This window comes from Podarcis cretensis, assembly GCF_951804945.1.
Source record: "Podarcis cretensis genome assembly, chromosome: 17".
In the NCBI taxonomy this organism is placed as follows: Eukaryota; Metazoa; Chordata; class Lepidosauria; order Squamata; family Lacertidae; genus Podarcis; species Podarcis cretensis.
The window spans coordinates 42,995,811-43,022,406 of NC_137187.1; the positions used below are offsets into that span (position 1 = coordinate 42,995,811).

At 45.5% G+C, this 26,596-nt stretch overlaps 1 protein-coding gene across 19 annotated transcripts in view; it reads left to right on the forward strand.

Moving 5' to 3' along the window:
• Positions 1-4,640: 4,640 nt before the first annotated feature.
• The window catches only part of LOC307206175 (methyl-CpG-binding domain protein 1-like), a 178,695-nt gene continuing 156,739 nt past the window's right edge, over positions 4,641-26,596 (forward strand). For 10 of the 19 annotated variants that reach the window (XM_079958986.1, XM_079958987.1, XM_079958996.1 and 7 more), the window contains exons 1-2: positions 5,313-5,501; positions 21,075-21,214. In XM_079958986.1, coding sequence (XP_079815112.1) covers positions 5,499-5,501; positions 21,075-21,214 — 143 coding nt within the window. In that variant the 5' untranslated portion in view covers positions 5,313-5,498. Of the gene's footprint in view, positions 4,762-5,312; positions 5,502-17,936; positions 18,399-19,236; positions 19,713-21,074; positions 21,215-26,596 lie in introns of those variants that run through there. The other 9 variants (XR_013834300.1, XR_013834301.1, XM_079958991.1 and 6 more) reach the window with 6 other exon arrangements.

Below are 26,596 nucleotides of genomic sequence, written 5' to 3' on the forward strand. Positions count from 1 at the left end.
AATAAAAGGTACATTCAAATGTTCTGTGAGTGTGTGTTAATTAGGCAGGATGTCTTGAAAGTGTGAATTACTGTTTTATTTGCTGCTGCTGCTTCCCTGTCTTTCTCTGTCCTTCCTGGTAACCCAGATCTCTTCTAGTTCTGCAACCTTCACTTCTTTTGTTATCTGTGCAAGAGGTGACAGGAACAAGTTGTCTACCAACCTCGTTTACCTCATCACTGCCAGAGTGCCAGATAAATCCACCTATAGTTCTCATTTTGTGAAGCCTGTCCATGTCTTCACTTCCCTGCTTTTGCTGTCTTCCCATCCAACCACAAGAAGGTGAAAGAGAGCCCTAAAAAGCACAAGGGCACAAACGTAACTTGTATTAACCTGAAAGTAGAGAAAAGACAGCCAGCATGGTCAAGGATGATGGAGTTGTAGTCCAACAATGTAAAAAGGGCATCACACTGGTTACCTTTGCTACCTGTGGTAGGAGATACCTTCACTGGGTCTTTGTGTTTAGATGCCACAGCCATGTGTTGGTGATACCTTTTTGTTGTTTTCCACAACTCTCCATGCCTGATGACATTCAAAGGCTTTTGCTAACTCTGTTCCCTATTTATTCTTAGAAATAAAATGACAGGTGTCAGAGCTGCCTCCAGGTCCCAGCTCACAGAGGACCAACGCTAGGCTGTAGTTATGTACAAAAGTCTTTATTGAGATTCAGTCTCCATTTCAAAGCCGCAGCGTGCAGCTCTACGTCCCGACCTTAGACCGACGAAGTCCTGTCTGAGTCTCCTCCCCCTCCACACCAGTTTAAGACTCTCGCTTTGCTCCACCTCTTCCTAAATTCCTTTCTCCTCTGGGCCCTCCTGCCCGCTAGGGTCTCATCCTTCCTGGACTCCTCTGACGCTGACCCTGACGATTCTTGCCCCTCCTTCCGGCGGGCTTTAGGACCTGGTTCCCTATCCGGGCTACCTTCTGTGCCGCTCGCCTGTACCTTTGAACTTGGCGCGCGCGCCCAGCCTGCAACTTTCCTCTTAACCGTTAACTCGCTCTCCGATGGAGGCGTGGTCCACCCTGACTCATCTTCTCTCGCTGGTGGTGCATATGTGGGCTCTGACACCTGGGACTCCTCCCCCCCACTACGCTCTGGTGGGGAAGCTGGTCCTGATTTGCAACTGCTGCTCTGGGAGTCCCCGCTGGCCCCTTGCTTCTGGGGTGTCCCCCTTGGGTCGCCCCTTGCCCTGCCCATCGGCGCCCCCTTCTGTGAATCTTCCGATTCGCTGGAGAGGCTCATGGAATCTATCGGGCTGCTGTCATATTCTCCTACGCTGCCCTCGGATTGCTCCCCCTCGCTTTCCATCTCCTCTCCTCCCTGCGCTCCCGCTGAGTCCCTGACAACAGGTCATTCTCCTACCAGCTTTTGATGATAAAACCTGTAGATAGCATACGTTTATGTATACTGCTGGCATCCGTCTGTTGACAGACAGTGGAGTATGCCTTCAGTGGTGAAGTCAAACTGGTGCATTAACAGCACTGAAGTGACCTCCCTGGGGCGCAAGCCTGGGCAGTGTGTATGGAGATCCTGGGCTTGGATCAACCAATCAATGTTTATTACGGAGCTCCTGGGCTGCCCAGACACCAGAGCTTTGGGAGGAGAGGCAGGAATGGAAGCAATATGCAACTAAATGTCTCTTTAATAAGTGATGTGACAAAACTGTAAAGGTAAAGGAACCCCTGACCATTAGGTCCAGTCACGGATGACTCTAGGGTTGTAGCACTCATCTTGCTTTACTGACCGAGGGAGCTGGCGTTTGTCCGCAGACAGCTTCCGGGTCATGTGGCCAGCATGACAAAGCCACTTCTGGTGAACCAGAGCAGTGCACGGAAACGTCAGGTACCTTCCCGCTGAAGCAGTACCTTTTATCTACTTGCACTTAACGTGCTTTTGAACTGCTAGGTTGACAGGAGCAGGGACCGAGCAACAGGAGCTCACCCCATAGCAGGGATTTAAACCGCCAACCTTCTGATTGGCAAGCCCTAGGTTTAGACCACAGCGTATCTTACTACTTGGGAACATAGCTTAAAATGTTGTACCTAATTGGTAAAAAGAATTAATCTACGTTCATGGAATTGTTGGCATCCGTCTGTCTCAAGAGATATGCCTTCGGGGATGAAGTCAAACCACTGCATTAGCAGCACTCCTGAGGTTGCAAGTCTGGGCAGTGTGTGTGTGGAAGTCCTGAGCTGCCCAGATGATACAACTGCCCTCTCGGCCTCACTGATGTCCAAAGGAAAGCAGAGCAAAATGTTTGGCACCAACTTGGCTGCAGGAGTTGCTGGAAGGAAGTGTTCAAGGTGCCATCCAACCATTTTAGGGACTCTACTCCAGATTTTTGTAGAGTTTACTTCTTAGCCTTTTCTTCTCCTGAAGATATCCTGTAAGACAGTGGAGTTTTAGGATCAGAGTTTTCCTTCTCCTAGATGGGCTACTTTTCCAGGTGGAGGAACCTCACCTGCCCCACTTCCCTTTACAGCACATCCAGAAACCACTTTCTTGGCCATTGGACCCTCTCTTGGTCTTGTCTGCTCAATCTACCAGAGTCTCTCTTCACATGCAAGGAAAGTCCCTAAATCACTGAGGGTTTGAGACCCATTGGCTACCCTCCCCTGGTTTAGCTGGCAGTTAGCCATTCTAGGGGTGTGGCTGCTGTTGCATACTGACAGCTTCTTGAGCTGCAAGTGAGAGCAAGATAGGGGGACCAAAAACGGGCAAACTACCCCTGAACGAGCACAATGTGTCCCCCTAGAGGTACTACCCCTCCCCTAACACCCCATTACTACATCAGCTGTATACAAACAACAGAAGAGGTTCCAGCCTCTGATTGGTTTCCCCTATTGCTTGCTGTTACTTTTTCTGTTTCAGTAAGCAAAAAATGTTGCTTGTTGGAGAATTCGCTGCTAGTGAGTCAAGGTGCTCAGCTGTGCAACAGATCTCAGTTAGGCCTTTTCCACTTCAAGGAGGCTCAGCCCAAACCCCAGAACTAAAAACTTGCATGCAGAAACTCTGAAGTCTCATTTCCTGGTGGCTGTGCTCCTGTCTTCCCTACAAAGCTGAGACTATACAGTCATACCTTGGGTTGAAGTAGCTTCGGGTTGAGCATTTTCAGGTTGTGCTCCGCGGCAACCTGGAAGTAACGGAATGCGTTACATCTGGGTTTCGCCGCTCGCCCATGTGCAGACGCTCAAAATGACGTCATGCGCATGCACGGAAGCAGCGAATCACGACATGTGCAGACGCGGGTTGCGTTCTGCTCTGGATGCGAATGGGGCTCCAGAATGGATCCCGTTCGCATCCAGAGGTACCACTGTACTACAATCCTTGTTCACAGGAGGGGGCTATGGGACTCAGAGACTTGCTCCCAAGCAGACGTGTTTTGGCTCTGCATCACTCTACACTTTCTATCTCTGTCTTTTTTCCTGGAAGAAATCCACCCCCTGCTGTTTATTACCAATTTGTAGTTGCTTGATTGACTGAACCCAAAGAGTACTCATTAACGGTTCCTTATCCTGGAAAAAAGTGACCAGTGGGGTGCTGCAGGGTTCTGTCCTGGGCCCGTTGTTGTTCAACATCTCTATTAATGACTTGGATGATGGAATTGGGGGGATGCTCATCAAATTCGCAGATGACACCAAACTGGGAGGGGTAGCTAATGCCGCAGAAAACAGAATCAGAATTCAAAATAACCTTAACAGATTGGAGAATTGGGCGCAAGCTAACAAAATGAATGGCAATAGGGACAAATGTTAGGTTCTGCACCTAGGCAGGAAGAACCAGCTGCACAAATAATAGGATTGGGGGGGGGGGTTTCACCTGACTTACTAGCAGTGCATGTGAAAAGGATCTAGGGGTCTTTGTGGGCCACTAGCTTATCATGATACAGCAGCAAATAAAAACAAAAAACTAATACTGTTCTAAGTTGCATCGACAAAAGTATAGTGTCCAGATCAAGGGAAGTAATAGTACCACTCTATTCTGCCTTGGTCAGACAAACACCTGGAATACTGTGTCCAATTCTGGGCACCATAATTTAAGAAGAATGTTGACAAGCTGGAACGTGTGCTGTGGAGGGCAACCAAGATGATCAAGGGTCTGTAGACTAAAACTGATGAGGAACGGTTGAAGGAGCTGGGTGTGTTTTGCCTGGAAAAGGAGACAGAGGAGATATGATAGCCATCTTCAAATATTGTAAGGGCTATCACATGGAAGAGGGAACATGCTTGTTGTCTCCTGCTTTTGTGGGTAGGACTTGAGGCAATGGCTTCACGTTACAAGAACATTTGGTCACGTGACTAAACATTTGGGAAAACTTTCTGACAGTAAGAGCTGTTTGTCAGTGGAACAGTCTCCCAAGATAGGTGGGGGACTCTCCTTCCTTGGAGGGCTTTAAACAGAGATTGGATGGCCATGTGTCATGGATGCTCTAGCTGAGATTTGTGCATTACAGGAGGTTGGACTTAGATGACCCTTGAAGTCCCTGCCAAGATTCTATCACGTGGGGGTTGCCCACCCCCGGATATCGCGCGTGCGCCCAGCGCCTTGGAAGCGCCTTCCTCTTCCAGGTCATCTTTGAGGCGTCGCTGACGTCGTGGGGGCGGGTCCGCGCGTGCGCCTCCTGCTCTCGGCTGCCGGTGAGGAGGCGGCGGCGGCGGCGGCGGCGCAGGGGGCGACAGAGCCCCTCCGAGGCCCGGCGGGCCCGGTTCCCTTCGCCGCTGGTGAGTGAGCGGGGCTGGAGGCGGACCACGCGGTCGAGGCGAAACCCGGCGGCCTGGCGCCGCCTCTGCGCCCGCTCCCGGGGCTGCGGGAGAGGAGGAAGCCCCCCAGGCGAGTCGAGGCTCCGCCGGCCACCGGGCGAGCGGGGCGGCTCCTGAGGGAACCCCCCTTCGCCCCGGGAGAGGCCGCGGTGCTTCCGCGCGGTGCTTCCTCTGTGTGCTTCGGATGCTGGAGAAGCCAGGCCTGCCGGGGGCGGCTCTCCTGTGCGGAGCTGGGGTGTTCCCACGGCGGGGGGGGGGCGGGGTCCCCTTCTTGGTCTCTTTGCGAGGCCTCCCCTTTGTACACAGCGCCTTCTCTGCCATGGTGGTGGCTCCGAAGAGCCTGATCTGCTGGGTGAAGAACTGCATCATGGCCGGCCTCTTGGTAGTGAGAGAGCGGGTGTACGATAAAGTTTCGGGTGGGCTGAATCTTCATATTGAAGGGCTGCAGCTCCGCAATAGAACCCAGGCTCTGTCTGCAAAAAGTTCCTGGTAAAGTCCTCTGTTCTCTCCAGGTAGGAGATACCCCAGAGAGCTGCTGCCAGTCAGTGTTGACAGCACTGAGCTAGATGGACCAATGGACTGTCTGGGTATAAAGCAGTTTCCTGCTCCTAGCTCAAGAGTGAAGGCTTATTTAAGCAAAAGGAGTTGTTTGGCATTTTCTGGGTCCTTAAGTTTTGGATTCTGGCATAACAAACAATATGGCAATAGAAATTGGAATGGAAGGCTGGAGGAACTTGCTGGCTGTTGTCCTGCTTTGTGTTGGAGCATGCTGATCCACTAGTAGGCTCTGATCCACTAACCAGTATAAAAAACTGGCAGCGATCTACCACACGCTCCCGTTGTCATCCTTCAACTTAAACATATTCTCCCCGCCTGCCCCTTAACATGTGTGTACTTGGTGTGTTTATTTTAGACCTCCTCAGGGCCAAACTGGTCTGTCTTGTGTGTCATATGCACGTGGGGTGCATATGTGGAAGGAGGTGGCTAACTGGACATGAGGGGGGGGAGTTTAAGGGAGGGGGACAAAAGGGAGGCAAAAGTTCTCTCTTTGAGGAGCTAGTTCTCTCCCTCCTTAAACACATCAACGTGAGCGGCAGAAATCAAGACTGCCTTCCTCTCTCTAGCAGGGAAGGAGAGGCGCTCCCCAGATCCCCAGCCAGGGGGAAGTCAGAGCCTCGACCAGTAGGAGTCCAATCGTTATGCCCCTTGCCCCTAAGTTAGTACCTGGCAGGAACACACACCCCCTGCACACACCCAGACCCTCAGGGCTGGTAGCAACCCCCCCCCCCCCACCAGCGCTCAAAGGGCAGCGGGAAGGATAGCAAGTCGGCACACACATACACCCCCCCAGCCCTCAGGGCGCCGCGTCCCCCTTACCCCAGCGCTCTAACCCTCAAGAGTGCAGCACAGGGGCAGGAAGGCAAGCCGGCTTGGCACCGCTCAGGCTTGCGGTGCTGCTCAGGCTTGCATCGCCATGGAGACTGGCAGCAGCGGCAGCTACTGCCACTGCATCCGAGGCTGCAGAGAAAGGCCCTGCACTGCAATTGACAAGAAACAATCCCACGATCTACTGGTTGATCACAATCAACGTGTTGTGCGTGCCTGGAGTACCAAGTTCAGTTCATGGCGTCTCCAGTTAAAATAACATTAAGATCCATAAGAACAGCTTACTGGATCAGGCTAATGATCCAGCATCCTGCTTTCCCAGCCAGATACCTTTGGAAGTCCACAAAGATCTCATTTAGACAAGAATTCCATTTTTTGAAGGAATCCTTCCTGCCTCTAATAGTATAACCTTCAGCTGTGTTTTTAAATAATGTCCAAGTGTTTTGGTGTGATTTGATGCCCTTGACATTGCCTTTCAACTTACTTTTTACCAGGCACCTCATTTTTATTTTTTTAGTTTCCTTTCTGAAGTCACATGTTATCAGGTTTATTTTCTTGGCAGTTGGTCATTTACATAGTATATTCAATTTAATAGCACTATGACCACTGCTTCCAACTGTTTTAGCAACACTTTCATCTTGGGCACCTTGGCACCACTTAAGATAAATCCAGGGTAAATCCATCACCAGCTGTGTTCTAGGGCATATTCATTTGGAGTACAGTGGTACCTTGGGTTACATACGCTTCAGGTTACAGACTCCACTAACCCAGAAATAGTACCTCGGGTTAAGAACTTTGCTTCAGGGTGAGAACAGAAATTGTGCTCCGGTTGTGCGGCGGCAGCGGGAGGCCCCATTAACTAAAGTGGTGCTTCAGGTTAAGAACAGTTTCAGGTTAAGAACGGACCTCCGGAACGAATTAAGTACTTAACCCGAGGTACCACTGTAATCAGAAATTTTTCCTCTTTGTCATGACTGAAACGCATATGTCACCAGTCTATATGATGGTAGTTGAAGTTACCCATTGTTTCACCATTCCCTCTTTTGATTGTTTCCTTCATTTCATTCATCATCTCAAGAACTCCTTGAACAGGGGGTGGTAGCATTTTCCTAGCACCAAGTTGCTCTTAGGGCCCAGTATCATCATCCACAGTGTTTCTGTGGAGGAGAATTCCCTTTGGGGAATTTTGGCTTGCTGGGTCACATTGCCCTCTTTGATGTAAAGAGCAAATTCACCTCCAGTATGTGTCTCCCTGTCCTTCCTATAGAGTTCATATCCAGAGATAACATTATCCCACTGATTCTCTCCATTCCAACAGGTTTCCATTATACCAACTATATCAAAGCTAACCTCAAAGACCAAGCACACCACTTCACCCATCTTGGCACAGAGGCTCCTGGCATTAGCATATAAACACATACAGTGGTACCTCGAGATGCAAACGGGATCCGTTCCGAGCCCTGTTCGCATCCCGAACAGAACGTAAGATGTAACAGCACGTGTGCACGGGTTGCGTTTCACCACTTCTGCGCATGCGTGTGACGTCATTTTGACTGCGCATGTGCAAGCGGTGAAACCCGGAAGTAACGCGTTCCGTTGCCATGGAGCGCAGCCCGAAAGCGCTCAACCTGAAGCGTATTTATCCCGAGGTATGACTGTACAATGTTTCTCTTCTTGTGTTTTGGCCTGCAGTCCTTTGGCATCTCTGCCCCTGCACAGGCTGCATTCACAGTGTCTAGTTCCATGCCTCCCACATTTAAATTTTCATTCAGTTTCTCCATTTTCATCCTAGAGAGTGATTGTTCTGAACTAGATTTTCTTCGGCTCCTCTTGGCTCCTCCTGTAATCAGTTTAAAAGCTGCTCTTCCACCTTTTTAATGTTAATTGTCAACAATCGAGTTCAAGTTGACTGCATCCCTCTTGCTCAGGTCCGTGGTGTCTCAGAATATCCCCCAGTACTTAACAAATTCAAACCCCTTCTCCCTAGACCATTGTTTCATAATTCATGAAGTTATTTTGGAGGAAGCCATGTCAATTAAATTGTTTATGTATGCCTTGATGTAAAAAAACCTATGGCTAAACAAACAGATAACGAGTGACCACCAGAAATGTTAATGACAATTGAAGCATCTTGTTTGCCAATTTGTTTGACGTGAAGTAGGAATTCCTTTGTTGGTTTAAATAAAAGGTCATTTGCAAGGAAAGCAAATTCTGCCTCTACTATTTGGCCATAGTTTGGTGCTTCTCAGCGGTGTTGGTTTTTCATGTTTCCAGACATGGCTTTCTTCATCTTTGTGCCTAATGTTTCAGTAGAGTGTGAGTCACATGACAACATCTGCTCAGCATAGTGAAAGCTGCAGCAAGCAAATAGTGCCTTGTATTGCTGCTTGAATTCTAGCAAGTGGGACACATAAGCAGTGAAAGGTGACAAGCAATGTGCCATTGTTGAAAGTATCATTGATGTCATCCTCCTTCCCTCAAAGGGTTTTTTGGCTGCTTGTATGATCATCAGCTCATTTCCAAAACAGGTTTTGCTTTGTCCAGAGCCCTCTGTCGAAGAGCATACTTCTGCAGTTAAAAAAGAAAAGAAGATTTGGCAGAACTCTCTCATCCCACATGTGATGCCCTCTAGATGTTGCTGGGCTCCAGTTCTCATCAACCCCTGCCATCATGGCCGGTGGTTAGGGCTAATTGGAGTTACAGTCGAAAATACCTGGTGAGCACCAGGTCAGAGAAGGCTGGTCTAACCAAAGATCTTGGCTAGTCCTGTGTTCCTTAACCTCTGGAACATGGCAGTTACTGCCTAGCACTTTCTGTTATGATTGCAAGCTGTTGAGATAGGAGGTCCCCTGGCTTTGTGCCTGAAGGGGGGATTAGGACTGTGTGCTTGGAAGCAGAATAAAATGGTTAGGGTTAGGGTTAGGTATAGGGTTTAGGGTTAGGGTTAGGGTAAAATGGTTAACATAGCGGTAGTGTCAGAAAAATCAGGCTTGCATGGGATTTCAGAAGTCTCATTTTATAGAAACTTGATGTGTCTGCTGAGCTTATTTGAATGAGAGTGCTTTGGAGCTGCCTAACTATTGGTTTGGTGTAGTTCACAGCTGGAAGTATGTAAAATTGTCATTGGGAAAAGGTAGCATTTCCTCTTGGACACAGGAATGCAAACTTCACAACCCGGTGATCTGCCCACTCTGTTTATGAGCGGTTTACTTGAATGATATTTGGGCAAGTGTAGTTACTATGCTCCTGACTTTGTTTCAGTGTTAATGTTTTAAGATAACTCAGTTAGTATGCATCGTGATACCTAACAACAGGAATATAATGTTGTTCAAATGTGAGTTGATTTCATTAAGCATGAAGCATAATTAGCTTGCACAATCATGATAATAAATTCTGCCAGGCCTTTGGTCGGGGTTCAGTCTGAGTCTTTTCTTTCTGTATAAGAACAAGCAATAAAGAGGCCTCCTAGCCTGCTCACAGGTCCTTTACAAGACCAATGATAACAGTTGGCCCTGGAGAATATTAAAGGTAAAGGTACCCCTGCCCGTACGGGCCAGTCGTGTCCGACTCTAGGGTTGTGCGCCCATCTCACGTAAGAGGCCGGGGGCCAGCGCTGTCTGGAGACACTTCCGGGTCACGTGGCCAGCGTGACGAAGCTGCTCTGGCGAGCCTGCACCAGCGCAGCACACAGAAACACCGTTTACCTTCCCGCTATAAAGCGGTACCTATTTATCTACTTGCACTTAAGAGTGCTTTCAAACTGCTAGGTGGGCAGGAGCTGGAACCGAAGACGGGAGCTCACCCCGCCGCGGGGATTCGAACCGCCGACCATGCGATCGGCAAGTCCTTTTTTTTTTTTTAAATAATATTTATTCAAGTTTTAAAGGTTACAAACAAAAAACCCCCCCACTAAATTAAGCAAAAAAACCCCAAAGCAATACATCACAATAGATACAAACAGACAAAAAACACACGAAAGAAACAGCTCAGAAAAATACGAACAAAAAAACAAACAAATCAAACCTTCCCATAACTTATTTTTCATCTGCTTATTTCCTTGACCTCCTCACACCTCCCTTTTTTGTATTCTAGTTCAATTTGATATTTCAGCAAATCCTTTCCATCTTTGTTTTTATCCTAATAGTTTATCTTACCATACTGTAATTTTATACTCTCTTCTTTCACCAATTAACAATCCATTATTACTTAATCCTTTATAATATTTCTGCTAAAGCCACATAACTTCATTCCAACATCCTTCTAACATTCTTTAATTTTACAATGTATCTGTAAATAAACTTTAAATTTCTTCCAATCTTCTTCCACCGACTCTTCTCCTTGGTCTCGGATTCTGCCAGTCATTTCCGCCAGCTCCATATAGTCCATCACCTTCATCTGCCATTCTTCCCGGGTGGGTAAATCTTGTGTCTTCCAGTACTTTGCAATAAGTATTCTTGCTGCTGTTGTGGCATACATAAAGAAATTTCTGTCCTTCTTTGACACCAGTTGGCCGACCATGCCCAGGAGAAAGGCCTCTGGTTTCTTCAGAAAGGTATATTTAAATACCTTTTTCATTTCATTATAAATCATCTCCCAGAAAGTCTTAATCCTTGGGCATGTCCACCAAAGGTGAAAGAATGTACCTTCGGTCTCTTTACATTTCCAACATTTATTATCAGGCAAATGATAGATTTTTGCAAGCTTGACTGGTGTCATGTACCACCTGTATATAATTTTCATTATATTCTCTCTTAAGGCATTACATGCCGTAAACCTCATACCTGTGGTTCATAACTGTTCCCAGTCAGCCATCATAATATTATGTCCAACATCTTGTGCCCATTTAATCATAGCAGATTTAACCGTTTCATCCTGAGTATTCCATTTCAACAACAAGTTATACATTCTTGACAAATTCTTAGTTTTAGGTTCTAACAGTTCTATTTCCAATTTTGATTTTTCCACCTGAAAACCAATTTTCTTATCCAGATTATAAGCCTCCATTATTTGATAGTAATGAAGCCAATCTCGCACTTTGTTTTTTAGTTTTTCAAAACTCTGCAGTTTTAATCTGTCTCCTTCTTGTTCCAAAATTTCCCAATATTTCGGCCATTTGGCCTCCATATTGAGCTTTTTCTGAGCCTTCGCTTCCATTGGTGACAACCACCTTGGAGTTTTGTTTTCAAGCAAATCCTTTTATCTTATCCAGACATTAAACAGTGCTTTCCTGACAATATGGTTTTTTAACGCTTTATGTGCTTTGACCTTATCATACCACAAGTATGCATGCCATCCAAAAACATTATTGAAACCTTCCAAGTCCAAAATGTCCGTGTTTTCAAGAAGCAGCCATTCTTTCAGCCAACAAAATGCAGCTGATTCATAATAAAGCCTAAGGTCTGGCAGGGCAAAACCACCTCTTTCTTTAGCATCGGTTAATATCTTAAATTTTATTCGAGGCTTCTTGCCCTGCCAGACAAATCTAGAGATATCTTTCTGCCACTTCTTGAAACAGTCCACCTGGTCCAGAATTTGCAATGTTTGAAACAAAAATAACATCCTTGGCAACACATTCATCTTTATCACAGCAATTCAGCCTAGCAGTGATAACTTCAAATTTGACCATATTTCTAAATCCTTTTTCACTTCGGTCCAACATTTTTCATAATTATCTTTAAATAAATTCACATTCTTAGCAGTCATATTAACCCCTAGGTATTTCATCTTCTTAACCAATGTTAATCCTGTCTCCTTCTGAAACCTCTCTCTCTTAATCACTGTTAAATTTTTCTCTAAGACCTTAGTTTTCAGCTTATTCAACTTAAATCCAGCAACCTGACACACAGACACACAGAGTGTCAATTCTAAAGTCGCAGGGGCGCAGGGAGAGTGAACGGAAGCAAGAGAAGGAGAAGGAGCCCTCTCTCACACACACAGACACACAGAGTGTCAATTCTAAAGTCGCAGGAGAGCGCAGGGGCGCAGGGAGAGTGAACGGGAAGCAGGAGGAGGAGAACGATAGCTCAAGCACACACACACACAGCCCCTACAGTGGCTAATCCAAAATCGGACAGCAAAAAACTGCAGGCAGGGACAGAGAGCACGGGGTTGTTTTAAAGCAGCCAACCCCGCTCTGCTTCTCTCCCTCCTCCTGGCTAGGCTGGCTGAAAAGCTTTGCTGCTACTTAGCAGCTCAGTGGGGAGGAGAGAGGAACATAGAGGACGGGGTTGTTTTAAAGCAGCCAACCCCGCTCTGCTTCTCTCCCTCCTCCCCAGCTCGGCTCGCTGACAGGAGCCGCTTACACCCACTTTGCTGTTTCAAAGCGAGCCACGGACTGCTCACAACTGCAGCAGATTCCCCCGCCATCTGTAGGCATTCGCTCCATAACACACGCAGACATTTCCCCTTACTTTCTAGGAGGAAAAATCTGCGTGTTATGGAGCGAAATTTACGGTAGTGAAAATGACATATAAAATTCGACACCAAAAAGGGGCAAAGTTTGTAGAAGAATGGGGTAAATTTGTAACATATATAGGAATTAACTGTAGAAGTTTAAGAACTACAGCAGGGTTAATATAATTCTTGTGACGCGTATAGAAATGTAGAAGAAACTGTAAGAGAAGATGTATATTAAGAAAACTGCAACTGGGAAGGTAGGAAGTCGAGGCTTGTTTTACACAATGTAAATAAGATAACACCAAGAATGGTTGTAAAGATTGTTTTATTTTGTTTTTTGGAAAATGTCAATAAAAAGCATTAAAAAAAAGAGAGACTACAGAAACTTATTAAGTGATGTAAGTGGTGAGACTCAGTTAATTAAGTTTGAAGAACTGTCAGGAATGTTAGTGAGTGAGTTACAATATCAATGAATTATATAAAATAGATAAAAAGGTCGGGTTTGTGAATCAAACTTCTCAACTAGTAAGAGATCTGATCAATAGTAACATTAGTCGTTAAAGTACCGTAGATTCTGGCGTATAAGGTGACTTTTTAACCCCGGAAAAGAGGTTAAAAAGTCAGGGGTCACCTTATAGGCTGGGTATGTGTGGTGTGGAGCGGAGGCCCCCCCCCACCGCCGTTGCTTCTTCCGAAGCAGCAGCAGCGAGCGGCAAGCTCAGCTCCGTGCCGGGCGGCTTTCTCCCGGCGCGGAGCTGCCTAGCATAGTAGGCGACTGGGCTTATAAAACAAATCCCTAAATTGCAGCTGCTAATTTGGGGGGGGGGGGGGTCGTCTAATACGCCCAGTCGCCTAATACACCAGAATCTACAGTAATGTAAAAAGTGTTTCAGATGCTATTATAATGGCAGGCAAAAGATGAACAAGTGAAATCATCAATGATACACTGGGCAATGGATATAAGGCATAATATTGAAATGACAGCATGGGAATAACACTGGAAGGTAGATTTGAAATTTACAGTGTGTTATGGGTTAAGGGAAAAGAAGGTACCGTCTTCCATATGTGGTAGACCTGTAAGAAGGCTAAAACCTACTGGGAAATGATATATAATGAGTTGAAAAAAATGTTTAAGGTAACTTTTATGAAGAAACCAGAGGCTTTTCTTTTGGGAATAATAGGGGTAGAGATACCCAAACAATATAAAAATTATTTATGTACACAACCACAGTGGCCCAAATGATTTATGCCCAGCGAGGAAAGAAGACAGCGCCCCATCCAAAGAGGAATGGCAGCAAAAATTGTTGGAATATGCAGAAATGGCAAAACTTACTGGAAGAATAAGAAAGCAAGAAAATAGCATTTTCAATTTTGAGTGGAGATCATTACTGATTACTTTAAAAGTTATTGTAAAGAGATTAAATCATTAGCAGGATTAATATAAAGATGTGCAGTGATATAAAATTAATTTTTATTATATTGGATAAATAATAATTAGGTTTAAATCAGATATTCAGTGAAAATACTAAAACATAAGCAACTGCAGAAAGGGGAGGAAGTGGTGTCAAAATTGGATAATGGAATTTGATGTAAAAATATTTGTTTTCTTTGATGTAAAATTGAAAATGAAAAAATAAAATTAAAAATAAAATAGTAGAGACTACGAAAGCTAACAGAAAATGAGGAATGGATTTTCATCTTGAAAATTTGCAGATGACTTTTGAGTACTGTCAGGTTGTAGCTTTAAAATTGTCCAGGAAATTGTTTAACAAATTATCTCCTGACCCTTTCTTGCCCTTTTGCCCATCCTTCCTTGCCACAGCTGAGAAGTGTGTAGTCTAGAGTGAAAATGACCACTTTTGAACACCTGCAAATAAGGCAAACTGGTTTTTATAGTCCTGTGAATATAGGGATTGCAAGTCAAAGCATGGCCTTTGCACTGTCCTGGAAACGGGCAACTTTTCCTCCCAAAGTATGCCACTTTGAAGGGACTAGCAAATTCCTACCGAGGGCAGATAGGTAAGGTTCAGTGTTTGCATCTCCAGTATCTTTGAAAAGTAACCAGGATATGATCCTTCTGAATTGTTTGGAGCTGCTTGGGCTGGTGGTAGTGAAGTTCTTACTAACTGCCCTCAGTACTGAAATCGGATAGTATAAAAATATTTTCACCAATTGGGAGGGCCGGAAAATGGAATTGGGATTAAAACAGATGAAAGCCTCCAGTATTTCAAGGAAAAAAACATTTATTGAGCCATAACACTGGTGAGCCCTTGAAGAGAGCTTGTTACACTTTGGGAAATACCAGCTTCCCGGCGGTCTTGTTGGGCTTTGGTTTTATTTAGGAGGTGGTTATGCTGCCCTTTAAATAATTATAACAGGTCTCCCAAAAGGATGGATTATGTGGAAGGGCTCCTTGGGAAGTAGAGCTTGGTTTGCTACTAGAGCTGGGATGGTGGAACCTGTGGCCCACCAGGTGTCATTGGACTCCCAACTTTCTCCTCAGCCTGAACCAGCCTTGCCAATATTCAGAAGTGATGGAAGGTGTTGACCAGAAACATCTGGGGGGCTCCTTCTACTTGGCATAGAGAGTGGGAAGCTTGAGGTGTAGTCATGATGCCTGCTCCCCAGCACAAAAAGACCATTGCTGCCTTACAGGGAAATGTGTGGACACAATTTTTGCATAGTGGAGCTGTATGTTAACAGTCTGTGTCAATAGCATGGCTCATATAGCAGACTAGATATGAATTCCAGAACAATTTTGCCCTCCGTGTCTTTTCTTGGCACATGTCTATTCTATTGCTAACATCACAGGTCTTTAAACATAACTTCATAGATGGTCATAGATGTGGACTGACCACAGCTCACTTTATTTCTTCCCCTCCCATGTCTTGTCTCCCACTTTAGCCAGCTTTTTCCAAAAATTCCTCATCCTTTGACATTTTTGGATGATGGAAGCAGGCTAAATGGTAAGCAGATACATGCCAGTGTGTGCTAGCTGCCTAGTTTTGTTTGAGAAAAGTAGATGTTTCCAGACTAGTGTGTACACCTTAATTGTAATTTTGGATACAGCCATTGCCTTCCCTCCAGAACAAGGTCCACGTGAGCGTTTTGTCCTTGAGCCAAGGTACTGCTAGTTCTGCAGCTGCCTATGCACGTGATTGTTTCGGCAAAGCAGGCAATGGCTGACTACACAGCAGGCATCTGTTTACTAGGTCCTGGTCCCCCCCTCTCCAGTTTCTTCAAAGCAAGGCCATGGCAAAAACATGTTTTACCAATAAACATGACAACTGCCCAGGAACCTGAGACAAAATACAATGTTTAAATTGCAAGATGCAATTTAACAAAAAATGCTACAATACTTAAACTGGGGCCCAATTGAAAAATATATAGTAGTTTGATTATACTTGCAATTTCTCCCTTTCATCCTGAGTTCAAGGGTCTTCAAAACCCATGACACCTTTGGTAAAGGCTGTTCTCCAATTGGAGTGCTCGTAGACTAGTGTTTCCCAGTTGTCGGTGTTTATGCTACATTTTTTTAGATTTGCCTTCAGCTGAGAGTAGAAATTTTCTTTAATGTCTTCATCGGCATCCAGTGTTGGTGCATAAGCACTTAGAATATTAGCCTGTTGGGTTTGGGGAAGTTTTATTCAAAGGGTTGAATGCCGCTCATTAATGCCGGTAGGAACTTCTTACAAGAGCTTCTCAATATTGTTTTTGATAGCAAAGCCTACTCCATGTATTCAACGTTCTTGTTCAGGTAGACCTTTCCAGAAGAAAGAGTAGCCTCCTTTTTCTTCCTTGAAATGCTGCAATATCGATCTTAAAACACCACAGCTCTCTTGCAATGATGGCAGTTCTGCGTTTTGGACGCTCATTATCTGTGTTATCCAACAGAGTCTGTATATTCCGTGCTCCAAAGTTCAATTGTCTTTTACAACCGCTGGGTGGTGACCCCCCTGGGCGTGGTAATCCAGTCAGGGAAAAAGGGAGGCAGACTATGTTTAGGGCTTCGGGGTGAGCAGAGTGGATCCTAAATCGGACTACTCAGTCATGGATACAGCTGCCGAGCTGCTCAACTCTGCTTTAATTAAACAGATTCCTTAAATGTGGAAGCCTTTAATTAAAATGTACCATGGTGCAAGGCTCAGCTGAGACACGTGCTTAAAATAAGGCTTGACTCTCATCGTTAGAGAGGTGTATTCAGGGTCCAAGCAAATGCTGGAATAAAGAAAAAGCTTTTATATCTTTCATTCTAAAAAGCTGCAAGGAAGGGCTGAGGCATATATCTTCAGGTGATGAACTTCATGTACTAAGGCTGTAGCTCAGAGAGCTTCCCTGAATTCCTGCCATTCTTGTGTTGTGCAACAGAGGGACATTATTGTATTAACTTTTTGAGTGCCCTTTTCACCAACCAAATGGTCAGAGTAATTCAAAGAGGGCAGGGGAGGAAGAATCCAAAGTGGAGGAACCATCAAATCCAAAGTCCTGGCAGTCTTATGCTGACAAGGTAGAAGGTGGGGACAGCTGTTTCCCCCCAGCTTTTCTTGTCTCCTTCCATTGACTGTTGGTTTTTTCTTCTAGATCTTGCCTCCCATTGGTCTCAAAAGTAAGTAGACCAGCTCTATCATTTTGGGCAGGCTTCCTCAACCTCAGCCCTCCATATGTTTTTGGCTTACAACTCCCATGATCCCTAGCTAGCAGGACCAGTGGTCAGGGATGATGGGAATTGTAGTCTCAAAACATCTGGAGGGCCGAGATTGAGGAAGCCTGATTTAGGAGAAGCAGCTCTGTCCATTTCCTCATGGGGCACTCTTCCAAGAACCATAGGATTGCATCCTTATAGGCAAAAGTTGATGCAAAAAGAAAGAAAGAAAGAAAGGGTTAAAATAATTGTGCTGCTGCTGCAGATGTCAACTGATGAAGGCTTTGCATTGAGGAAAATGCTCCTTGATATATACCAAACCTAGGCTTCGTCGCTCTTTATATGGCTCAGAAGCAGCACATTGGATTTTACTTGGCTACGCTGGTTGCTTGTGTACAGTCCATAAAACATGCCCCCTCCTTCCTGTCTTCTCAGGAGGTGAACAGCAACAGTATTTGCATGAGCGATACTTTTTGGGCTGTCTTAAAGGACAGCTCCCCTCAGAGTGCTATGCAGTACAGTACAGTGGTACCTCTGGTTACAAACTTAATTCGTTTTGGAGGTCTGTTCTTAACCTGAAACTGTTCTTAACCTGAGGTACCACTTAGCTAATGGAGCCTCCCGCTGCCGCCGCTGCTCCACGATTTCTGTTCTCATTCTGAAGCAAAGTTCTTAACCCGAGGTACTACTTCTGGGTTAGCGGAGTCTGTAACCCGAAGTGTTTGTAACCCAAGGTACCACTGTAGTTAGTCTGAACATCTCTACAAAGTGTGAAAGAAGCTTGGTAAAGATACATGGATAACCCCCCCCCCCCCCGACTTTGTTTGTCTTACCAGGAGTGGGGCGATGGCATTCATATTGACCAGTACACCTCCCAAACTAAAAAGCTCCAAACAGCATCTTGATCTGTCACTAAGCATTCTTGGAGGAAGATTTGGCCCTGATCCCCTCACCTATAACTGCCAAATAGGGTGCAGATGAATGCCAGCTGGAACAGACTTATGGCTGCCCCTTATTATAACAACTGGGCTATTAATTAAATTTTAAAAGTTAAGATCTCTCTGGAAGGCCGTACTCACAAGTATGCATATGAATTCGTCTCAGTCTGTATCAGTGGGAAGGAGGAAAGGGGCAAGATTAACAAAATAACCCCAATTATGGTTGACCTTGCTGTGTTGAAATGTGATGTACCGTATTTTTTGCACCATAGGGCGCACCGGACCATAGGGCGCACCCAGTTTTTAGGGGGGGGGGGGAATCAAGAAAAAAAATATCCCCCCCCAGCCCCAAAGAGCAACGTACAGGCTGCACACAACCTCTCCCTGCCGGAGGGGTTGCGCGCAGCTATGGAAGAAGGCAAGGCAGTGAGCAGGATGGATCCCGCTCGCTGTTTTGGCTTCCCCTTTAGCCCCATGCAGCCTCTCCTTGCCGGGAGACGCTGCGCAGGGCTAAATAATCCATAGCCCCGTGCAGCCTCTCCTTGCGGAGGGGTTGCGCGCAGCTATGGAAGAAGGCAAGGCAGTGAGCAGGATGGATCCCGCTCGCTGTTTTGGCTTCCCCTTTAGCCCCATGCAGCCTCTCCTTGCCGGCAGACGCTGCGCAGGGCTAAAGAATCCATAGCCCCGTGCAGCCTCTCCTTGCGGAGCGGTTGTGCGCAGCTATGGAAGAAGGCAAGGCAGTGAGCGGGATGCATCCCGCTCGCTGTTTTGGCTTCCCCTTTAGCCCCGTGCAGCCTCTCCCTCCCTCAGCCTCCCGGGAGAGGCTGCGTGGGGCTAAAGAATCCATAGCCCCGTGCAGCCTCTCATTGCCGGAGGGGTTGCGCGCAGCTATGGAAGAAGGCAAGGCAGTGAGCGGGATGGATCCTGCTCGCTGTTTTGGCTTCCCCTTTAGCCCCGTGCAGCCTCTCCCTGCCGGAGGGGTTGCGCGCGGCTATGGCACAAGCCTGCATTCGCTCCATAGGACGCACACACATTTCCCCTCAATTTTTGGAGGGGAAAAACTGCGTCCAATAGAGCGAAAAATACGGTAATTGTGCTTATCTCCTTGTATTCTTATAGAAATGGTCATTTTAGCAAGAGAGTTTCCTTCCACCACAAGGCTTGCCTCTCCTTGGGCAAGCTAGTTCTGTTCTCAGTGCGTGATCTTCTCTGTGTAGTTAGGAATAATACACAGACTATAGATCTTCCCACATCCTGTCACCCGGGCGGTAGAGTCAACACAGCCCTGTCTGTATGTGGGGCTTGCTGTTGGAGAATATTCTGCTTGCCTTTGCATCTATCCCAGCTAGCTAGAAGGGTGCAGCTTTGGGTCTGTTGCAGTGTTTTGCCTGTCAAGAGCATCTGGAATCAGCCGCATGGTTGCAATGACCGGCGAGAGACTGCGTATTTCAGCCTGTCTCTGAATTGTACAGAGAAAGGGATAAAGCCTTTGCATAGCACCTGAATTCAGCCCTGGATGGTGGTCTGACCTCCTCAAGCCCCGTGCAAAGGTGTGTGCCTCCTTTGCTCTCTGCCTCTCTGTGATTGTTTCACAGCTGTCTCCACTTCAGAATAAGCAGTGTATTAAGATGAGCTAGTCAAAAAACTAACTTGACAAGATGGAAAATTGACTCAGATAAATTTGTGGAATTTTGATATCAGCTCGTTACATCTAATACTGTGGGTAAAGACTATGGGCGCCCTCCTGCTTCTCAGTTCTCATTCCAGTGTCACATATATTACAGCATTTGCTCATCTGTTGTGGTTTGTCCTTGGTTACGTGAACAACACTCCACATTATCTGTTTGTTGTATTGTTTTGTTATTTTTTAAACTATTTTTAAATTTGTATTGTCTAGTCAGTCCTATTCAGCTCTGCTATTTGTCCAGAATTCAGCTTCTTCTGTTTCCCTCCCTTCTTTAAAACTTGTAAATCTAAGTAATAGATTTCAAATGTAGAAATCTTGGGCGAAACTTGCAACATCAGAAATAGAACCTAATGTTTACTTAAGTAAAGAGAACACAGATTTAAAGCTGTTTCTCTGCCATCTATCTTTTGTGGGGCATGTGTTCTGTCCCAAAGAAGCTGTAGTATGCAGAATTGAGCTGTTGTAAACATTGCTTTCATGGTCACAACTTCTGGTACGTTACAGTTTTTAAAAGGTCTTGGAATAGATGGAAGGAAAAGGCTCCTTCAGGGGTGGGGGACCTTTTCAGTCGAAGGGCTGCATTTCCTCCTGCAGGCCACATAGCGGGGGGGGGGGGGGCAGAAGCAAACATAGGAAGAGCAATGGATGTACAATTTACCTTTGTACAGGAGGCTAGTTTCTACATGCACTCTCCCATCCCTCTCTATTCTCCATGCAGACCAGCAAAGAGATACTGTTAACGTCCAAGGGCATCTCTCAGCAAGGGCCAGTGAGAGGCGTGGCCTGGCCTGCTTCAGATAGTTTAAAAAGCCCGATAGAGAGACTGGAGGGTTTCCTTCAGCCCTGGTATGGACTGTTTGGGCAAGTGTAGCAGCCATGATGGGAGAGTCACAGATGGGAGAGTTGCTTCTCTCTGTCCCCTGGAGCTGCTCCTTCCTCAGACTTTTGAGACTTCACCAATATGTCTATGCATCTTGCATAGTCCTAAGGCCTAGAACCATTACTACCTTAAAGGAATACCAGTTGGGGTTTTTAGGATGTCAAATTATACCTTACTTATAGTGGCTGCAAATGAGGGGGGAACCATATATGGAAGCCTCTCTTTCAAGTTTGCTGCTCTTTCTTGTGTGCTTCCTTGCACGACTGTGTATGTTTTTGGTTATTTTAAGAACAATAACCAATAACCCATAGCTATGACCCTTCCATTACTCTCTTGCTGTTTCAGTTCTTGCCCTGCGGTATATCCAACAACAATATGACAGAGGGCTGGGTGGATTGCCCCGCACTAGGGCCCGGCTGGCAGCGCCGTGAAGTCTTGCGCAAAAATGGAACAAGACCTGGACAGTCAGATACCTATTACACAAGGTAATGCCATTTGGGGTCACATCTGGAAAAGAGTGTAAGGGTTGTAGGAAGATGCCCTCCAGATGTTGCTTGATTACAACTCTCATCATTCCTGATCATTGTACATGCTGCCAGGGGCTGATGGGAGGTGGAGTCCATGACCACCTGGAGGGCACATGTTGCCTATCCCTCCCTTCAGGTCCTATTCCCTAGGCAGCCAGCTGTCAGTGCCTCTCTTACAACCACTGAAGGAAAGAAGCACCTTGGGTTTCATGACAGTTCAAAGGCTTGAGAAATATTCTTAAATCTCTCTTCAGTCAGTCTTGCTTCTGCTCGTTCTCAAAAGATGCACTTCTTTCTCTTGACTTTTTACTTACAAGGCAGTGGACACAATTCCAATAAGAGCAATAAAGGCATCAGCAAAGGCTGCTTGGTAGGAAATTCACATGGCAAAGACCTGTCTGAATAACACTATTTTAAGGATATGTCTAAATGAATGCAATAATGATTCTTGTCAAATAAAGGTAAAGAACCCCTGGACAGTTAAGTCCAGTCAAAGGCGATGATGGGGTACAGCGCTCATCTTGCTTTTTGGGCCGAGGGAGCTGGCATTTGTTCACAGACAGCTTTCCGGGCCAAGTGGCCAAAATGACTAGACCGCTTCTGGCGCAATGGGGCACCGTGATGAGTGCCAGAACGTACGGAAACGCTGTTTACCTTCCTGCTGCATTGGCACCTATTTATCTACTTGCACTTGCATGTTTTCAAACTGCTAGGTTGGCAGGAGCTGGGACAGCAACGGGAGCTCACCCTGGCGTGTAGATTTGAACTGGAGGGACACAAGTGGTGTGGTAGTCTAAACCACTGAGCCTCTTGGGCTTGCCAATCACAAGGTTGGCAATTCTTGCCGGAAGCTCTGCTGGCAGGGAATCCCACAGTGCAGGACCTGCTGCACTGAAAACTCAGGATCCAGGAAAGGCTGACTCAACCTCAGGCGTGGGTAGTAGCTCCATCAGAGGATCTCGGTAATGGAGGTGGAACATGTGAGATTTTGACCAGCTTTGGCCCATCTGAAGCTGATACAGGCTCGTCTTATCTTGAGCCCAAGCAGAGTAGTCCACACAGCAGAAGGATAAGCAGTATGTGCTACATTCTTAACTTTATTTACACTCTATGCTGAGAGAATACAAACATGCATCCTGCCTCTGTGAGAGCAGAGAAGCAACCCCTCTCGGAAACAAAGAACACCGAGAAAACAGTGAAAAACAGGAAACCAGTGTACGTCACATCCAGTCTCCCATTTCCTGTGGGAACCCAACAGTAACTCTGACTGTGGAATGTAAACAATTGTCTTGTGACAAGCATTTTGCTGCACAGTGAAGAAAGCAGAAACCAACATCCTCCCCCTTTCTGTGAACATCACTGGGCAGCATGTTCGTACAATATCAGTACAAATCCAACTTCTGCACATAGGTACAGTGTTGATCCCTTGATACAACCTTGGACAATACATCAGCAGAGACTTCCGGGTTAGCGCCATCGGCTAATGACGGATTCCCTCCGAGCTCCGGAGGGGATCGGCTCCGCAGGATCGGGTCTTGTCCGCGGCGGCGACGCGGGGACCCTTAAAAATCACAGGCGCGGATGCCTGTGAATGTGGTGACTCGGCGGGCACCATTTACGCCCCCCCAAGCTGCGAAGGAGCCTTTTTAAAGGCTCCGGAACGGGGATGGGGTGCGGCGCGGTGCTGTGAGTAAACTGCTCCTTCTGCGGAGTGAAGCTGCAAGCCATTGTCGGAGAGCGCTGATTTTTTCCTTGCAACAATTGGATTCTAAAGTAACAACCCGTGAGTAATATGGAATTTGGAATTTAAAGAAAAATCTTTTTGAATTAGGACGAGCGGGGAAGGGTTAAAAAGGAAGTCTGCCCCCCCTCTTTGTAAAAAACCTAAAGCAAAGAAGCTGCTATCTAAGGTCGAGAGAAACCTTTCTTTCTTTTTCTAAAAGACTTTAACCTTCATGGTTTGACACTAAAAGAAATTTTACTGGAGGATAAAAGATTAACGTTGGGGAAGTTTCACCCCCCCGGACCCGGGAGCGTCCCGCGGGAGAGCCTGTTGAGGAAGTTTTGAAGTTTGACAGCTGTCAAATCGGCTGTCAGAAGGAAAAAGAGAACTTTGTTTCTGTTGCTTCTGCTGGTTATATTTGTTACAATTTGTTGAAAATAAGGAAGGGCTGATACAAACTAACTTGATTATTGGATTTGAGCTGAAAGACATTAAAGAACTAAAATCCCCCTAGAGGGGGTTTAGGGACATTACAAGAATGGCTGGAGGAGGGAAAATTCAGACTGAATTGGAAAGAACATTTGTTCTCTTGGGAAAGTTACAAAGCGAAATCAATGTTTTGGCTACAAGCATCACAACTCTGGTCTTAACAGCAAACAATATTGTTGAAGTTGATAAGGACTTGAAGCAGGAAGCTTATACAATTGGACAGATAGAGAAACTAGAGAGCCATGAGAATATGGAGGAGACATATGTTGCCCCTGAAGAAAAGGAAGGAGGAGCTGTAACTTCACAGATGTTAAAGGAGAATAAAAATTTGAGGTGGAAGGTCTGGCCTGAATTGGAGAGTGCAAAATTGAGAGACCCTCTTATGTGGGGATCTGAAGACCGAAGGATTATAAATTTGATCAAGGTGGAAGCTGGAGCCATGGGGACATTTGGACTTGAAAGGAGCATGAAACAAGATTTGGAGTACCCCATAGGCTTTATCTTTAAGCATGGAGGACTGTCTGGAAAAAATATGGATCCTGTTGGGCCAGAGCCTCTCCGAGATTTGGGGTCCAACATTAAGGACTATCAAAAAGGCCGGCAGAGAGGAACTGAAAGAGATTTAAGAGCCTCGAACGTGAGATCTCCAGGCTAAACAGTACATCAGACTGACGAACATTTGTTGGGGACTGAAACCGGGAAAAGGGTGGGTGGAGTCTGGGAATCCAAAGGGTACATAACTATAACTTGCTTTGTTTTTATTTTGTTTTGCTATCTGTATGGAATTTGGGAAAGCCGTGGAAGGGAAATTTTGGTCGACTTTAGAGAAAATGTTTAAAAATGAGCAATGATGTACAAGTATTGAGGTTTAAGTTTGGATATAAGGATTTGTTGAATTAATAATTTAAATTGGAATACAGGAAGGGGAGGTGTGAGGAGGTCTGAGAAACAAGTTAAATGAAAATAAGTAATTGAAATTTTATGTGTTTCTTTTTTAATTGTTTTTTAAGTTTTGGATTTTTGTATTTCTGTTATTTTTTGTCTAATTTTTGTTTTTGTGTGGTTTTTGAAAATGCTAATAAACATTTATTAAAAAAAAAAAAGAAAGACAATACATCAGCAGGAATTTCATTACCTGGCATATAGGACACCGTTACGAGTCCATTCTGAATACATTCGCTAGCATGTTGCAGTTTCAATTGCAAATGCTTCGTGCTTTGCTTACAACCTTCAGAATTCAGCAAAGCCAAACATGCTTTGTTGTCCTGGTAAACCTGGATTGGACATTTGACAGGAATTTTCATGTCTTTGCACAATTGTAACAACCATTCACAATCCTTAAGTGAATAAGACAGTGCATTCAGTTCAGCTTCACAAGTACTTAAGCTAACTGTTGTTTGCTTCTTGCATGACCAATCAAATAGACCCTGATTGTACATATAGCAAACTCCAGACGTGCTTTTCCTGTCTGTAGTGTCACTTCCAAAACTTGCATCTGCAAATATCTCAAGACCACCAGACTTCTGATTGTTAAATCTCAGTCTGTAATGCATAGTGCCTTTCAAATAGCGAGCTATGCGTTTCAGAGCTTTCCAATCCTTAACAGTAGGATTGTTGACTTGTCTGCTTAGCAAATTACAGCTAACAGCAATGTCAGGTCTTGAACATCGGGCAATGAAGTTCAGTTTACCTAGCACACTTCTGTACAGTGTAGTGTCAGAAAATGCTTCTTCAGTGTCATCTACCTGATAACCTGTTGTCATCGGTGTGTCTACAGGGTTAGCATCCATCGGGTTTAGTTTGCTTAACACATCAGCAATTTTCCGTGACTGGTGTACTAGAATGTTACCATCTTGATCTCTCTCTATTTGCAGAGATAGGTAGTTGTTTACCTCACCAAGATCTTTCATGTCAAAGTGGTCTTTCAGTTGAGCTAGGGCGTTATTGTACATTGTGACATCTTTCCAAAAGAACAGAATATCATCAACATAAAACAAGCAATACAGCTTCTTTTGCTCCTCCTCTTTGACAAATATACATGGATCAGCTTTCCCTTGCTGAAAACCTAGAGAAAACAATACTTCAGTGAGTTTAGTGTGCCAACACCGTGCACTTTGTTTGAGACCATAAAGGGATTTCTTCAGAGCACAAACAAATCCCTGTTTTACCTGTACGCCATCAGGTGGAAGCATATAAAGAGATCCATACAAAAACGCTGTATTCACATTGTGGTGACTAATGTGAAGATTCTCTTCTGCAGCAAGCTTGAGCATAAGCCTAATGCTCTCATACCTCACGATGGGTGAGTAGGTCTCGTGATAGTCTTCACCTGGTACCTGTGCAAAACCTCTGGCTACCAATCTGGCTTTGTGTCTGACTATCTTGCCATTTTGATCTGTCTTCACTTTGAAGACCCATTTGCTTCCAAGCAGTTTCATTCCTGGAACTACTGGAACTAGCTCCCATGTTTTGTTCCTCTCTAAGGAATCAAGCTCAGCCTTCATGGCATTTAACCATGGTTCAGCATCCTTTGAATCCAAATCCTGGATTTCTTGGAAACTTGAAGGTTCAAATACCTTCTTGGAGCTTTTAACAGCTGCCACTGCTGTTTTAGCAAACTCATCAGCAAATCTCTTGGGAGGTCTGCCTTTGGTGGCTCTTTGTGACCTGCGAATTAGCCGTAGGTCTTCAACACTCTCCTCTTCCTTCTTAGGAGAAAAGTGGCCTATAGTGAACAATGGTTCCTCCAATTCTTGATCAGAGCTTTCAGAGGGTCGCATAGAGGCTTTCGCACTCTTGAAATCCTCTGAACCATCTGATTCAGTCTCAGACTCAGAATCAGGACCTTCATCAGTGGGTGTGGGTTGTTGCGGCAGCTGTGGCTGTTGCTGCTGCTGTTGCTGTGGCTGTTGCCTATCCTCAGTCTCATCACTGTCATCAGGATAACACTGGAAAATTCCCACATTCTCCCCCCACTTGGCATTGTACTCAACACTTCTTGTGAGCCTAATTGTCTTAGAGTCAGTCATCGTTATTCTGTAAGAACCTTTCTGATAACCTAGAAAGATACCATACAACCCACGCTTGCCTAACTTGGAGCTTTGTGGTGTATGAACCCACATGTCAGA